This window comes from Magallana gigas, chromosome 5, assembly GCF_963853765.1.
Source record: "Magallana gigas chromosome 5, xbMagGiga1.1, whole genome shotgun sequence".
Lineage (NCBI taxonomy): Eukaryota > Metazoa > Mollusca > Bivalvia > Ostreida > Ostreidae > Magallana > Magallana gigas.
In genome coordinates this window covers 18,463,143-18,480,667 of record NC_088857.1, presented here as the reverse complement: position 1 = coordinate 18,480,667, position 17,525 = coordinate 18,463,143, and the positions used below count along the sequence as shown (strand labels likewise).

The following is a 17,525-nucleotide window of genomic DNA, read 5'->3' as shown; positions in this document are numbered from 1 at the left end:
CTTTAAAATCGCTATGGCGAGTGTCTATCTATGAGCATTATACACACGATTCTTACTATGTGTGAGACCTGTCTCAAAATGTAATTTTCCGCTGCATATCGGCAATGTTTACATCACTGACACTTCCGTTGTTCCCCCACTCTCGTGACCTCTCGCGGTCCCACGTGATTACGTGTTATGCCAAGTAACGTAGGGTAACGTCAGAGAAGAGCGTGCAAATCACGACAAGTGGAGACGTCCATCTTTGACAAAGAATTCGCTCTCCATTTTGTGACGTTTTTCATGGTGTTTGTGTCCAAAACCTTTGAAATCCAGATTTAAATGTAAGTTAAGGTACATGACGTAGGTTTAGTCAATCGTTATTTGTGTATACCGGCGGTAAATATGTCTGTTTTTGGATTTTGTTTACACCAACAGGAAGTAAATCAATAACTCAAAATGAATAATTAACGCTTGACTGCCAACAACTTGTGTACTTTTAGTACGTGAAAAAATGTGCATTAAAGAATTACCTTTTTAATACGTCTTTGAATTTACTAAATGTAAGAAACAGCTGATATATACTGCAAATTTCCTGACCAGTTTACCATTGTTTACCGTTGCATTAAAATGTGACAGATGATTAGTTCCCTATGTGTTTGTAATAAAAATAAATCATTTCATCATTGTGAAAATTAATTTTAGCGAAAATCCAGGCTAGCAATTTTGTTAATAATGGGTTGAAAGTGGTCGTGGCATATAATACTATAATATTTAATTAATTAATTAATTAACTCAGACATGTCTTTGAATTTTTTTTAGCAATTATTTACAAGATACTGGTCAACACTGTTCAACTGTTTTGACATATATATCATTATTAATGTATTTATATATTCAAGATATTTTTAACTTAATGGAGAACCACAAAACAGCAAAATGAAAGTAAACATTTATATTTTAGGCCCTATTGTGTTTGATTTTTTGTTTGTTAATTGTTAATTACAGCACTTTAAAAACTAAAATAATACAAATATTTAGGAAAGTTTGTAGAGAAGCTTAAGTATTATCTGTGTGGTAGTTGAAGCTATATGTGGGTGGTGGATATCGGCCTGGGTAGCTCATTGGTAGAACTTCTGGTTAGAGCTGCTCATATCCCAGATTAGATTCCCTGACCACCCTTATATATGTTCCGACATTTTTTTAGATGCTCATTTCTTCTCTTTTCCAACTACCGTACATCTGTTAATCTTTTATGAAGGTATAACAGACATGGAAACCTTCACTAGATCCATCATTTCCCCACGAAGGGAATCAAAGCTAGTACCGGTAAGTTATTGTAAATATTTTATTTTTAATTGGCAATGCATGTATATAGTTTAAAAAATAATGCTTTATATATGAACAGGGATTTTTTATTTTCAGAAATGTGAGATTATAGTTGACATTTTCTCTAAAGTGTGTAGTTGATAATTTTATGATGTACACATAAGTGACTGTCATTCACCTATGCTTCTATCTCTTCACACTGTTTAATCACATAAGATTTTAAAAATACTCTCCAGAATGATTTTTGAAAATCTCATCGTAAACCAATGGAGATAAAAAAAAAAACTCCCACTAGTGCAACTTATTTTGCTATATATTATTTCTGTTTTTTGATAAAAAGCTACCAGATGCTAAGATACTAGATGTGTCTTGTGGGAACTTGAGGGGAAGGTTACACAGAGAATTGTTCACCTGTCCCGGAATACACAGAGAATGCATCGAGCTAGAGGACCAAAGTTTTGTCACTCCAAAGAAATTCATGTACATGGGTGAAAAGGCAAGGTTAAAGGACTGGAAAAATGCCGTAAGGATAAATGGTGTTCAAGTCAGGTAGAGACTTCAGTCATATTTTCTACAAATTTTTTTGAAATTTTCTAGTGAAATTGTGAGGAAAGTTTCTTCATATGATGGAATTTCTCTTCTTATCTTTTAAAGGAAACACATAGATGCAGGACATTTAACGTTTTGGAATCATGAGAAAATGTGCACAGGGAGGTGCCAGGCCAGAACAGCGATGCGCCCAGACGCCATTGTTGTCAACCCTCCCCCCACCAGCTACCAACCCCCAGTCACCCTACTGACCACCACAGCAGAAAACGGAACCATGAAAATTCAGGTGTGTGTCTGCCAACATTTTTCACCTCATTCCTTCTTTTATAAGTTATTGTTATTAACTTATTAATATTCTTCCATATATATATTGCTCTTACCGACAAAAAGTCCAACAAGACAGACATGTTGCCCTCTGCTTTTGCCCTGTGGCAACTTTTGTGTCTTCAGGTTTACAAATAATATTTTGCCCTCATACCAAGTCAATAATTGTATAATAATAACAAAACTGTTAGTTTAGTTTCAAATGTACAGCTTCTTGCCTATGAAATAATATTTAAAAGGAACTATTTTCAAAAAACAAATATTGCTCGTTTTGTATGACTTTTGTAGTTACCAACGTGGTGTTAGTTAAATCCACAGTGTGGTAAGCTGAATGATGGGACCACACTCTGTAAAATTAAGACAAAGGAGGAAATTGATGGGTAAACAATAAACATCTTTCTTTTTTATTCAGAGTGTTTCAGGTGGTGATGGAGTTCCGTGGGATGAGGATGTCTCAGAGGAGCAGGAGGATATTAAGCCAGACTTGGAACAACTCCAACTTCAAATGATTGAGAACATGAACCAGGCACAGAAAAATATCCAGTCTACCCTCAATATCAGGTCCCCTGTGGCCTACCCTGACTTTCAGGGGGACACTACGGATGAGGGTAAGCATTGACCAATGGCTTAAGATTGTCTTTTCGGAAAGTTAAGCACAAGTTGTACAGATATATTGTAATATTGCATACATTTGGTGGTAAATTACAGAAAAAGAGCAACCAGGTAAAGAAAAAAAAGATTTTCAGCCCATTTTATTCTTATTGTTTTGCATTGGATTTATTGTTTTTCAGTTGTATGTAGTGCTGAAACGAATACCATAAATCAGTATTCGAATATTCGTGAGTACTATTCGATTCGTATTCGAATATTCGTAGACGTCATAGACAATGTATTAAGCATATATGATAGTTTGTATTACGAAGTGGGTGTATGTGTAGACTGCTTAAACATGTCCGCTCGAAGTCGACACTTAATGCATGAGTATCCATTGAATTGGGTGCGCATTTAATCTTTAAGCAAATAATAATATACTGATTTTTTAAAAATTTCCGTCAACTACAATTAAAAGATTTATTACTTCTTTAATAATATACTGCAGTCCTCACTCCTGTATGAGACCGATACGTAACTTTGTAAGTCAGTCCAAATATTTCCGCCATGTTTGATATAGTATTAAACAGAAAACTGATAACGCTCATAACTCCGGAAATGTTCTGTTTATTTAAAAAAAAAATTATATCGAGGTATCTTTTATAAAAAAAACTTTCGATGTACCTTTCGATATTAACTCTCCGTAGCTCACACTCATTCAAACAGTTAAGAATTTTTTTTCTTCAGCGTCTGACATGAATTGAAAAATCCAGAATGTTTGTCTCCGTTCGATGTAAACCCTGCTCTTACTTTCAAGGTAAACAAGCATGGCGGAAAAGTCTATTACTGGGTTAAGTAATAGACTCTACCAAGCATGGCAGTCATAGATGGCGTTATATTTACTTTCCTTCCAAGTAAAATGAAATAACACGATGCGGCATAGTTTACAGTGCTTGATATGGGTGTTTAACATGTGATCGAATATTCGAATGCTAAATATACATTCGAATATTAGAAATTTACTATTCATTCGCGAATATTCGAACATTCGTTTCAGCACTAGTTGTATGTCTTATTTTTTTTTTGGCACATTGGTATTTTAATTACTTGTAGAAATTCTGAGGATATGTATAAAAAGCTTTAAGTTTGTCAAGATTATTGATTTGATTCAGGTATTTTGAATATCTGATAATCAGATAAAATTTTTGATTTAATTTAAATGATTGAATTATGTGAATCTATGATTCATTTGTCATATTTCTAATTAACTAATTAAATATGATTGAATGAAGGATTTCTAAGAAGTGCATGTGTGGAAAAAAAAATTGAAAGTCATTTCAGTCTTCTAGCACTATTGCTGCATAAAACACTCTTTTTATATTGTAGAAGATAGAATGCTTTGGAAGGGGATTGTGGAATTGGGATTGGTGGATGAGTTTTTCCGAGAAATAAAGGCATCACTTGATGTCCTTAAAAACAGAATGGTCAGACGAATGGTTCCTTTTGAAGGTAGGGTATTACATCTATCAGTATGCCAGGATCTAGAGGAGGGAGGGTCAGGATTCCCCAATCCCACCCCTCTCTCTTGGAAAATTCAAATTTCTTAAATTCACATAATGAAATTACCAAAAATATGCCTCGGTCCCCCTCCAGTGAACTTAAATATCCATCTAACCCATTTCCCCATGGAAAAATTTTCTGCATCTGTGCATGTATCAGGTGTGTTAAGTTTATTTGATTTGGAACTTGCTTTGAATTATAAAGTTATGGAATTTATAGACTATGTTCTGTTTTCTAGATACTCGAGCAATATCTGTGATTGTGAAACAGTTGGGACTTATGTCTAAATTAAAATACAAACTGGAAGCTCATCAAATTGATATGGAGAGACAAAGACTTCGACTCGACAGAGAAATGGAAGGTACATGATAAAGAGTTTTCTCCTCTTTGTTTTTGAATTGAAAAAATTCAATTGAAATTATAAATATCAAAATACATTTTTATAAAAATTGTCTACAATTTTATTTGAGCTCTTGTTGCCTTTTATTTTTATTTTTTTTGAAATTCTACAGTTACACTCTAAAAAAAATGATTTTAAATGTTGTTTCAGATTTGCAGAGGAAAGTAAAAGAATATGAACAAAAAAAGGAGGTACTAAAGCGAAAGAGTGAATGTTTTACCCAGCTGTTGGACATGGCTAAAAAAGATTCCATGCCCGATGCCAAGAGGAGTAGGTCTGATGATAATGCCTCCCCTGTCCAGATGATTTTTGCCAACGCAGCCTCCCTGTCCAACTCTGATGTAGAGGAGGGTTATGGGGAGGAAGGGGAGGAGGAGGGGGAGGATTTGTCAGTATTAAACAGTGATAGTGTTACTCGTGTTCGCACCGCAAAAAACGACTCAGACAGTGGAGTGTGCATCGAGTTTGAAAACGAGAGTCGGGACGTGAACGAACAGGATAATTATTCAGGAGAAAGTGACGGTCACTCACAACCCCAGGCAGCAGCTGAGGAGGAAAAAGCACCGAAAATTCAACCCAAAGTTACAAAGGTCAGCGAACGAGTCAGAAAAATGCCCCGCCCAAGACGGAGCACTCAGAGCAAGGAATTTGTGTCGTCCGAAGACATTACAGAATGAGGCCGTGAAATCCATTTTGTGTTTTGGGGGGTTATTCTGTATATACATGAGAAGTTTGAAATAAGACTTAGGATGCAGCTTTTGCTAATTCAAAATATGCAATATTTAAGATTTATATATATCTATATATATGTACTGATGACATCATATCAAGTTTATTTAACAATTGCATTGGGGTCCTCATATACATGTACAGTACTACAATTAAGAAAATGCTTTGCCAAATATCATTTAGTAATCTTTGTTTCAAATATAGTAATCTTCATAGAATTCTTTACATTCCTCCATGAATTTTGACTAAATCACTTCATTTATTCACTTTACTGTGCATACGAAAATAGATCTCTTAAAAGTTACCATATATATTTCTCTTTTTATATTTTTTTTTTTTTTTTCACACTGATGATAAAATGAAGGGTTTTTTTTTTATAGAAAAAAAAATATCAGGATTGTTTTTTAAGCACAGCACTGTCATATTTGCATTTTACATGTATTCATAAAATTCACTACTGACTAAAATATATTTATCATGCTTAAATTATTGTTTTATTTTTGAAAATGAATTGTTTTTGTGCATTTCAAACACATGCACTTTGTGAATAATTAATTTACAAGAGGTTTATTTTGGGTACTGATATGTGGATATATCAAGCAAGATACTGAAAAGCAAATGTTTTATATGAAATCATGTATCTATTTTCATCTTTTTCTCCTTCCATTGACTTCTAAAAGATATATCTCTGTGGGTATCTGACTATTGTATACTCATGAAAATCAGCAAAGTATTACAGTGTGACAATTAGTACATGTACAGTAAAACAGGGACAGGGAATTTAATTTTGTTATAAGCGTAATTCGTTATATCTGTCAAGTTTACAACACGAAATAGAGACTTGGGGAATGAAATTCACTTCGCTGTAAGCGTCAATTCATTATAACCGTGTTTAACTGTATATAAGTCAAAATTTTGACTTGGCAACTGTATTATAGATCAAAGCTATTTGAATGTCATTGATACTCTGCATATATCTTTAAACAAGTTCAATATTTTCAAAGGGTTAAATTAGATCTAAAGGATAGGTTAACAATTTCATAGTTGTAGAGCTTTAATAGAGAAAAATATGTATTTTTTGTGATATTATGATATTTAATCTCTAATGACATTTACGTGAAGTTTTCAAAAGATCTTTAAGATTTCAATTTATGATTTAATATATGGGAAGGGACAAATGATACCAGGTATGTGCATGACACCTTTTCAGTAATCATGTCCATTTATTAATAGTGATATGCAAACAAGTTTGTAAACATAAATAGTTTCTTAGTTCTATTCATCTGATTGGTTTGTTTCTCTCTCATATACATACATTTGGCTGAGGAAGTCCAGTTTATATGTTATTTTTTCTTCAGAAATCCAAAATAAATTTGATTTTGAAAAGAAGTGTGGTGAAGTGTTTTATATGAACATATAAAGAGCATCCATAGACTTTGGTCTTTGAATCGGATGCTGTTTTAGTAAGCAAATACATTTTTCCATAGAATCATCTTAGTAGAAATATAACATGGACAAAGTTATTTTTTCTTTGAGCTTATAATATATGAATCATAATATTATTATAATATCTTTGTTAAAAGTTAAATTATTGATATTTGCTGATAAGATTAGCACATTGTGTAGGAGAAAACAGTCAATTCTTCATACTTTTAATGTTACAACTTTTTAAAGTGTGAGGTCAATCCTTACTGTCCATGTTTTCAACGTTATTTATGTTTCGATTTAACAGAAAATAAGCTGCCAAACATGATCAATCCTAAATTACATGTATAAATTATAAAACACAGGTACAGTGTAAACTTATTATTGAAAGGTACTTCAATTAACAAATTTAATCCAACCAAACACAGTTAAGAAATGTGTTTGAGGGCAGTTTTTTAAAGTATAAGGAATGTAAATATGCACCAACTGGAAAAATTGACTTAAAACATGTAAGAATTGGTTGTATTGTGGTTCAGTTTTGTCAGTAACCGCATTAGTACAATCAATTTCTTTAGAAAAAACAAACAGGAGAGATAATACTCAAATGATACATATATAATTACCTTAACGGACGAGATTCAGCGCCTAAGGCGCTAAAATATCACTACCACCAGATTAAGTTTACAGTATTTGTTGCAATCTTGGATGGAAAATAACTATTTTCAAACGCTATAATGTCAATTTTATACGGAAACCATATTCGCTAGCCAAGGGTGACGATCCATGGTGTTTCTCTATTCACAGAGTATAAATAGAGAAATATTATGCATAGAGAAACACAGTGAATGGTCACCCTTGGCTTAGCGAAGATAACGGAAACGGACTCGTGTTGATTGACTTGGCGGGAAAAAATAGAAACGACTGTTTACAAAATAATTCAAACTCTTTAATCTATATTCAACAATAAATATTTAAACGCAACATATATGTACATGTAATTCTGAACAACTGTGTATTGTAGAATTGAATGCTGACTACAAAATCCACATCCGCACACATATCCTTATACGTTTAGAATGAACGGACGTCTTTCCAACATTTCGCAATTGTTCCAAACGTTACTCGGTGTTACTTGCAGCTGCCCTATATGCAAAGTTTATTATTGCATTTAATACTGCAAATATCATATTTCCACAACTATATTCACATATGCAGAATTTTTAACTACACTTCAATTGTAGGCTTTCAGTGTAACAAATTAGAATTGACATCTTTATGTAGAGATCAACGTAAAAACTAAAGTTTAGTATCAATTTCCAATTCATTTCTTCAATATAGAAATAAATATTTAACAGTGACATTTCTTAGAGGATTAACTATAAATGCTTATACATACTGTAATCTGAACAAAAAATGATGGTCTGATTCCATCGTTTACTTGTTTTAAAAAAAAAGAGGTAAATAAGCGAATCCCCAATTTCGACTGTAAATAATGAAAGCCTATAATAGGGTAGGCGACTTATAAGTATTGGAATGAATGCTAACCTGTGATGCTGAAATGCACTGAGAGCAATCTATCTAACTTTTCTGCTCTGCTTCGCTTAAAAAACCCATTCATTGTCAATCTAACAATAAACGCAATATTAAGATTAAAAACTCGACAAACAACTCAACACAGACAAACGTCCCTGGATTTAAGCTCAATTTTAACGCCATGAACGTGTATCCCGAAATAAGAAGTACAAATATTGCGATGCTCATTCCTGGAACTTCCCCAAGAATCGCCCGCACGCTACCACTCTCATCTGCTTGTGTGATATTGTCTGTACAAACAGCGTGTCGACAGAATTCCCTAGTAACTGATGCACAGGGTCTTTTCCTCAAAGAGTTCATTGGATGTGCTACGTCACCGTTCTGTTTCACAGTTTGCGACGAGCACGAATTAGTGCAAGTGTTCGCATTGATATCGCGTTCATTTGCGCATGCGCCAACAGGTCTTTCATGAGGCGAAAAGTTTCTATTCTCAAATATGAGATTTTGTTTTATAATATTTTCCATTTCTGAGTCCGAGTCACTGTTATCATGGAGATGAATTGGGAAAGTACAATGTATGTAATTTCCTGGTAAAAACACGTCATCTTCGTCGATATCCATAGCTTCAAAGTCGTCATCTGCGTAAATACAAAACACGACTTTCAAAAATTGACAGATCTTCTTGTCACTTTTGAGAAGAATAAAGTGCACAATAAATGTATATTGAAATCTCTTTATACTGATTGTTATCTTTTCTACAGCTTGTAATACCACTCCTTCAAATAAATGTGTCAAAATTATCTGGCAACAGAAATGCGATGCCACCATCTTAGCTAGATAAAGGGTTAGCATGCGCTGTTATAAGAAAGCTGGCTATACAATCCCTGCGATCCAATATGTCAGATTGCATAATCCTCAGTGCGGTTAGTGAAACTGAAAATGATACATATGTGGCTTAGTATGCCGAATTAGTAGAAATAAAATTGTTACGGATCGAAAAAAAAATCATAGCGCTGAAAGTCAAGTCACTGATATATTTACTTAGAGCATATCAGCCATCGAATGCTATATATGATAAAATTACATATACACCCAAGGATATAATTTGTAGGCACTGGTATTTAAGACAATATTCAATTTATACAATGTATGCACATTTGATTCATTGTTGTACTTGTCAATTTCAATCATATTTCAAATTAGTTGATTTTGATATCCATGGATATACATGTATTTGTTACACTGCAAAAATATTGAAGAGAGAGAGAGAACACGCAAACTTGTATAATATAGTGAAACCTGCAGCATATGACAGAAACATTAACCAATATGACCTGCTTTCCTGCAAACAAAAGCTTAATAAATGAGCCTTCAGTTTATTAGACATTCTGTTTATACAAGGGGTCTAAAGAACTTCAAGAATCGCAATATCCCGGATGCTGGAAAAGCTCGGCGGCAGCAACAGCGACAGGCATTGTACATAAACCCACGATGCGTGTTCCGTGTGGTGTCAAACATACCGCATTGGGTGGGGTTTCTGGCCTAAAACTTGGCTTTCAGTTTGGTTCGTACTATATATATAACATGCGCTGTAACAGAAAAGATCGTGAGTCTCGAGCCAAAGACAGAGAGAGGGCATGTCCAAGCTGACCTATATACAGAGAAACACAAGCCAAGAGACCTACTGTTAGAGCTACTGTTGTTATTTTTAACCGAGATGGAACACCATTGCTAGGTTAACAACTGCTTAAAGACGTTTCAAAAAGTGGTTATTAAAAGTGACTTTATAGAGAAAAAAATACAGTCTAATGGTAATCTAGTGCCTTCAGATTAATAGCTATACTCTAAATTAGAAAGCGTCACTCTGTGTGATAAAGCTATTTTAAAGCTATTTCATATATACCGTAATAATTCACAGCAAAAGCCTGTTCATAGAGAAAGTCTGGCCAGGTCCGGTTCTTCCATCTTGTTCCACAGTACAGTGAGGTCAAAGGTGAATCCGGCTGGATCCGGAAGAACTCGGCTTCCTCCTCCTCTTTTTCCACTTCCTCTTTGATGACCGGAAACGTTCGCGAATGTGGTAAAAACCCATTTGTCTGTTTCTTTGATTTCTCCTTTTTGATGGCTGCAAGATTTTCATTGATTTTTGTACATACAAATGGGAGTTTAATATCATGTCGACAAGTATATTTTTATGATAACAAAGAATTTTTATTCCCAAAAAAACAATTTATTTCAGTTAAATATAATCCACTTGTTAATTTGCTATTTTTTCAAAGATCAAGCTATTTTCTTAAATTTGATATACACAAATTTCCAAATCTATATAATTCTCAAATATGAAAAAAAAATGTACTAATGTTAATGTGTTTTTCTAGTAACACTTTGTTTATCTTTAAAGAAATCAATGTCCTGCAATCTGGGGGGAAACGTTAACAACATTGAACTGTACTTGTATAGACAAAACATGAGCTCTCAATTTTCAAGGCCAAATGACGTCATATGATGTCGGAAGTGTTTTAGCTAGATTCGTGTTGTATCGAGTGTTCGTGTCATTAACAACGTTTTTTTGCAGAAACCATAGGACGTTTTCTTGTCTGACTTCGACAAAGGTGACGAAGACATCACCATACATCGACTGTAACGATCTTTAACTAGGTCATGGTGGCTACAATTCTTGTAGGTGAAGGAAGGGGGACTAATGTAGTTTTCTTGTTTGTATATTTTCGCAATTTATTGTTATACCTTAAGAGAAAGATTTCAATATCGATTGAGAGAAATGGTAAAATATACTAGTATATGGCTATATTATTAGGGCGATATTTTCATGAAATATTCTGTTTAAAGTGATTTTTATTTACATGCAGTGACTTTGTGTTTTCAAGGTTTTCCTTTTTACGGTTATAACTATTGATAATAATTACATATAAAGTTTGAAATTTCGCATTGCTTTGGGTTTTTTCATTTGAGTTTCTTTATTTATTAGGTTATATAATTTTTTTAAGTTCATTTATAGATCAGTCAAACACATTATTTCGCCTTTTATTTTTCATTCATTTTGCCAATTTCGCAAGCAATTTATTAATTCTCTACTTGATATAAAATACAGTTGCTTCTATCGGTATCGCTGTACACGTATTGATAATGATAAATACACTAAATATTAATACTTAATGATAATATCACACATGTATTATTAATATATAATAATTTTACATTGGAAGATAATACTAGTTATAACATAATGATGTATTAATAGAATAATGGATGATATTACATGAATACTATTTTATCTGGTTACACCCAAATCGGATTTAATCGAAATATTCTGTTATTAATAAAATGTACTTAAACAACAAGCTATTTCTGTGTAATACCGGTCAAAGTCATGACTAATTTTCATATGTTTTATTATAATATAGCCATTTCATGATACTTCACTACCTAATCACATGCCACGACCTATTCTAAACGATTCTGCTTCATAGCTAACATACTGAGAGTACGCTTGACTACGTCAGAACATACCGAATGACAAGCATCTCTCTCTCTCTCTCTCTCTCTCTCTCTCTCTCAATATTCACCCTAACAACTTTCTTTATAAATATGTTCTAATTAACATTCGTTATGATGAAGATGAATTGAGTAAATAGTATTTTGTAGTTTATCAGTTTAAAAAAGGATGTGCTCATTGACTGTGGAGTAATTGTGTAAAGTTTAACGACTTTTTCATTAAAGATTAGCACATATGTGTAGATCAAAGAGTTCTATTATCTAATGATAAAGAGAACTGTTTATAAAGTAAGGAAGCCGGATATCTGGGTTTTATTCTCTCATTAGTACCTATTCTCCAAATCTAAATCATGTCTTTGATGCAATTAAAGAAAAACAGCTTGTGTGTGTATTTTTCATTATATACATGTAAAATTCACCACATTTATGCCAAAACCAGCTAATAGAAAAAGAAAGTCGTTTTTACTTAACTGAATTAGCAAAGGCGAATGTCTTCGGAATACGAAGGCAAGAGAAACAATGGATAGATGAGCGCCAGTCCATTGCATGGTCAAGACCCATGCTTGTGGAATACCTACATTTTAGCAATGAGCAACCACTTACAGTGAAAAAAAATGAATGAACGTTTGCTTCCGCGAGCTATGGAGAACAATCTAACCTCTACACAAACGATGCCGTTATTTGCAGTAAATTGTAATAGAATTATCGACACGGCTTACGCTTTGGCAGCTATTCCAAATGAGCTGTCGTTCGATCAGTAATGATCTGCAAATTTATGACACTGCACCGATGGCATCCATATGTTGCAAGCGGTCGAAGTGATAGGGGCTCCTGGTTTGTATTTTGTTCTTAATGCTGCATGAATCTCGGAGTTAAGAATTGTTTATTTTTATCATTTTCCAACAGGCGGTTGTTCTGGTGTACGATGTCTACCGAGAGGTGTCTTGGCAACGAAATGGTTCCGCTGAAGAGCTTATTTTTTTTAATTAACATGTTCTTAGAATGAACTGCCAAATGCATGGATTAGTTGTACACTTAAATCTGTGTTTTCTATGACCATTGATTTCTATTCTCTTCAGTTTAAATATCAGGATTTAGCTAAACATATCTTCATGTAATAGTACATTTAATGCGACATAGTGATATTGTAAAACATATGACATATTAAAAACTTGTTAGTTAATACTAGCCATACACATCAGCCTATAATTAAACATCAAGTTGTCTCAATCACGTTAACACACACAACTATATAGTAAAATGCAATGATTAGGAAAAAAGCCTTTTCAATCATTTCCAAAAAAACGTTTCTTGAAAGCAACGTTGCATTGAGCATGCAATACAATCATTCCCTGCCTCTGGCAACAAAAGCACTATACAACTCATCGAATGCAGCGGGACAGAACAACACTGAAGAATCTATCGCTTGCATGGCACTGTCGTATTATTTTGTTAATCACCAAAAGTATCGGGAAGAAAAAAAAGACCTTAAAATCATTGTACTAATAACAACGTATATTAAATATCTGACGCCTACATGCTACTCTATCACAAAATATGACTTGGCTTTAATTAGAGGCGATTTCTATTCACTTGATGATTTTAAGTATATTATTTTTTTTCTCTTTTTTTTGGGGGGGGGGGGTAAAAATGGTCATAAAGATAATACAATTACTTTAAACATTTAATAATATTGAATATATATCTTTTCAATTTCAAGAATGACCATGTGTTTAGGAACATAGTAGGCACTTTAATTTCAAAAGTACCTTGTGATTTTTTTGTGATTTTTTTGTGATTTGAATACTTATGTAGCAAGCGTTTCATATATGTATAGTTTGTATATGTATTTGATATCCTTTCAAGGAAATATGCATGTAAACATACAAAAAACGAAGCCACCCAGCTCTCTCAACGCGTGTCCATTGCTTATGAATTAATTGTGTCAAGGATTTTTCGATTCAATAGCTTTTCATCAAATCTATATGTGAACCTTTCTTGAGAAAAATATCATCTTAAGAGTTTACTTCTAATATCACAAGAACTGATCGAGGATGTTATTAACAAATTGTTTCCTTTTTTCAAGAGTAAACGGAAAAAAGATTTCGAAACCTTTTCAGAACTTAGAAGGTTTTGGTTGTATACAATTTCCTGTTTTAATCTCAAGAAATAAGTTATGTCTATTGAAGGCTATAATATGGATTTTAAATGCTTGTATTTTGTCTCAAGCTAACATCCTGATGCTCTCTTTTGGGGAAATTGCGAAGCAGAAAAAGGCCATACGTACCACAAAAAAATGCATCCGCACACCAAAGGCAAGCAAAAGCGGACCCTAAGATCTAAAGGGGAAAAAGTTCTAATACCTTTGACTGCTAAATAAATCGTACTCGAGGACGAACCTTCGACATTCTCCGCCCGACATCGGTACGCTGCTTCGTCTTTTTTCGTGACATCGCTTATTTTCAACGAGTATTCACCGTTGTTGACAGTTTCCGCCAGATATCGGGTGTCATCAGGTAAGGTCTCGCCGTCTTTGGTCCAAGTTATGGTCGGGTTCGGAAATGCAACCACTTTGCAATCAAAACACACTGTTGCTCCTTCATCAACTGTTATTTCCTGTGCTAGCCGTTTGACGAATTCGGGTGCTGGAATTTACATATAAAAAGAAATGAGTTATAATTTCAAACGATGCTTGTTACACTATTTCTTACAGGTAATTATCATACTGAAATATATGATACCGGTATATAGAGTCAAAATAAAGTTAAAGTAGTAAGAAATGAACAAATTTCTTCTTTTCTTCAACACAAGGAAGCTGGCAAAATGTGCGGCCATAAAAATATTGTTCACTACCTTGGCTTTTTTTTTTTTTTTTTTAGATATCTGGGTTTTTTTTTATCCCTTGTTCCAGATCCTCTTAAACAAAAAACTGATATGTCTATTCAATAGGCAACAATCAAAGGATCTAAAACATGTGTGCAGACCTGTTTAAAGTATGAGGTTTAACTGTTATCACAGTATTGCAAGTTTATCTGAAGACAAAATAAAACCTTGAACCCAGCATGTAGCCATGTACATTATAGTCTATGCAAACACCGAAGTTGAAGAGTAGAAGGGAATAGGTAATGATTTAATTCGCCGCATCTGTTAAAATTCTAAGTGTACGTAATTAATGTAGGGCGTGAAAGGGGTTTGTAGTGAGTGGATACGGTAATTAGTTATGATGTTTTACAACAATTTGCACCTAAAAAGCTGCTTTGTATTTTGTCTACAGGTTGTTAGAAAGTTCGCAAAATAAGGTTAGTTTTGGAAAAAAGTATGTCATTTCATACCGAGGTATGTTTAACGATCTTCTGTTAGACTAGATATTTCTTAATTCTCCGGAAATCTTGATCCCGGATAAGTCGAAACATCGTATTCACTTAACATCAAAGGCTACAATTGGAGATGCTCTATAGGTTTGCGTTTTACAATTTCAAACGTCGATTATAAAGCAAACTCTATTGAGTGAGGACATGCATCCATATTATGTAAGAAATTCCCTATGGCACGCTGCTGTTCCGTTCTAATCTTCATCGAACCAAAACGTTTCCTGCTTGATAGAACATCAGAGTCATGATGTAGTGGGGGGGGGGGTCTGTTATGATCACATACCAATATTAAGATTCCGAAGCCCTGTCTCACTGTCGTTTAATGGGATACAGGTAACTCTCGATGGCTCGAACTTCGATCGCTCGAAGTTCTCGATCGCTCGAAGTGAGTCTAGGGTCCCGATTTTTTCCCCTATATAACTAAGCAAATTTACTCTTGATTTCTCGAACTCTTGATTTCTCGAAACCCTTGATTTCTCGAAGTCAAACTGCAGTCCCGTTGTTCATAAACTATAGTTTCTTACTCTCGATACCTCGAAGTCGCCGTGTATATCAAAGAGCTATACCTAATTAACACCTACTTGGTCATTTAAATGGCCTCAGGCGTTAGACGCGGGACCCGTGTCAGAGGTTGTTTATTCATGCGACACTTGTCCTGCAAGGTGATAATTGTTTGATGATTGACCATACCAATACCCAATCTATAATTAACACCAACCGTTTTACGATCATTTGGATACCCAATGAATTGAGAAATTAATTGAGACGAAACGATAATATTAAGCCATTGTCAAATTTTAGAATTATAAAACTGTAAAAATTATGCTAAACAGCATCATTGTCATTAGAATGACTGAAAAGAAAACGTTGTTTAAGCACGTGCGTAAGGTTGGCACTAAATAAACATGATAAATTGCTAAAACATAACATCCGGTAAGATTAATTTTAAAACCCGTCGGTCAACCCGGAAAATTTCGAACTCCTGAAAACTCGAACTCTTGAAACCTCGAAGTTTATCCTCGGTCCCATGGACTTCGAGCTATCGAGAGTTACCTGTATTTGTATATAGCTATGCCTTCAACGCGACGGTACTGTACAAGAGCCAGTGCGTGAGTAGTCATCTTTTGGTTTCTGATTTCGGAGATAAAGAGCTCTCCGAGGATTAGCCATACTCTGAGATGATCTATCGGCGTGCTTAATCCAGCATACTGCATGCCCAGCGAAATAAGGAGAATATCACAGTGATGATAAATAAAAAAAAAAGTTTTCGGTAATGGTGAATAGGTTGTACATATGTACACCTGTATTTCTAATTAGTATGCGCAGTATACACTATTTATCGAGGGTATTAAAAAAAAACTTACAACCAAATAACACCTGATACCAGCTGGAAAATAAATAAATAAATCCAGAAAGCTCCAACTTATAGGCAGATGGGGAAAATGATAACAAAAAAATTGGATTTATTGACTTTTATGCGTCCCGATTGGTGCTATTCAAACCACGTTACCATTTGCCCGATTTTTTTCGATCGGACATAAAATTCATTAGTCTGAGTAAATCAGTTGCATTTGAAACGAATTTCTTATAGTTTTTGGCTAAATCACCGAGTTATACATTTCACTCATGCAGCTATCAACACAACATTTTTTTTTTAAAAAAATTCGCGAATCACGAAGCACCTGTCATCTTTGACCTTGAGAAGGCGTTTTGTTTACAGCAAACTTACCTCTATACAAGGACCGCTTCCTTGCCAGTCTAAGTGGCCCTCGCCTCTCCACCCGTGCAAGAATGCTCTCAATGTCCACATCATTGAAATCACGGTCAACCTCCGCTGATTCTACTCGAGCCATTGGAAAGAAAAAAGACCAATAATAAGTCCCAACAAACCCCAAAATGAAATTATTCTGTTAAAGCTGGAACGAGCGAAACGAGGAAGGAGGAAAAGAAGAAAGTTCCTTCCATCCTTGCCTCAACCAATAAACAAATACTAGATCAATGATCGCCAAGATAAACCCTGCAAGCTCCCTCATAGCTACAGAGGCTGACTAAAAATAGCCCATGATCTCGAACTCGTGCTCGGGAATTTTCGGCTTACGTTTTGCAATCAAAACGCTGCTCTGACGATTTCTTGGGTTATTGTTTATAATTAACTTCCTACGTGGTTTTAAGACCAAGGCAAAGGAAAGGAAAAGAGGTTGAAAGGAAAAGGAAAGAGTGAA

The 17,525-nt window shown here is 34.3% G+C and overlaps 3 protein-coding genes across 7 annotated transcripts in view; 1 reads left to right on the top strand and 2 right to left on the bottom strand.

Moving 5' to 3' along the window:
• Nucleotides 1–194, bottom strand: part of LOC105347944 (exocyst complex component 3) — a 48,655-nt gene extending 48,461 nt beyond the window's left edge. For all 3 annotated transcript variants that reach the window (XM_034444383.2, XM_066085824.1, XM_034444386.2), the window contains exon 1: nucleotides 57–194. The gene's annotated coding sequence lies outside the window, so the exon portion shown is untranslated. The remainder of the gene's footprint in view (nucleotides 1–56) is intronic.
• On the top strand, nucleotides 186–6,896 carry LOC105347945 (glucocorticoid modulatory element-binding protein 2). The gene is made up of 8 exons (XM_020075179.3): nucleotides 186–323; nucleotides 1,241–1,308; nucleotides 1,649–1,857; nucleotides 1,963–2,143; nucleotides 2,594–2,789; nucleotides 4,159–4,281; nucleotides 4,571–4,693; nucleotides 4,883–6,896. Exons 2-8 carry the CDS (start codon nucleotides 1,252–1,254, stop codon nucleotides 5,407–5,409), a joined length of 1,416 nt encoding a protein of 471 aa, XP_019930738.3. The 5' UTR covers nucleotides 186–323; nucleotides 1,241–1,251; the 3' UTR covers nucleotides 5,410–6,896.
• Nucleotides 6,897–8,335: 1,439 nt separating this feature from the next.
• LOC105347943 (telokin) lies at nucleotides 8,336–17,365 on the bottom strand. 3 transcript variants are annotated; one of them, XM_011457200.4, is made up of 4 exons: nucleotides 17,033–17,365; nucleotides 14,332–14,577; nucleotides 10,323–10,544; nucleotides 8,336–9,057 (listed from the first exon to the last, which is right to left on the bottom strand). In XM_011457200.4, exons 1-4 carry the CDS (start codon nucleotides 17,154–17,156, stop codon nucleotides 8,507–8,509), a joined length of 1,143 nt encoding a protein of 380 aa, XP_011455502.2. In that variant the 5' UTR covers nucleotides 17,157–17,365; the 3' UTR covers nucleotides 8,336–8,506. The 3 variants fall into 3 exon arrangements, with proteins under 3 accessions (XP_011455502.2, XP_011455501.2, XP_065941895.1); XM_011457199.4 differs by having other exon boundaries at nucleotides 14,296–14,577; nucleotides 17,033–17,363; XM_066085823.1 differs by lacking the exon at nucleotides 8,336–9,057 and adding an exon at nucleotides 9,695–10,008 and having other exon boundaries at nucleotides 14,296–14,577; nucleotides 17,033–17,363.
• Nucleotides 17,366–17,525: the final 160 nt, after the last annotated feature.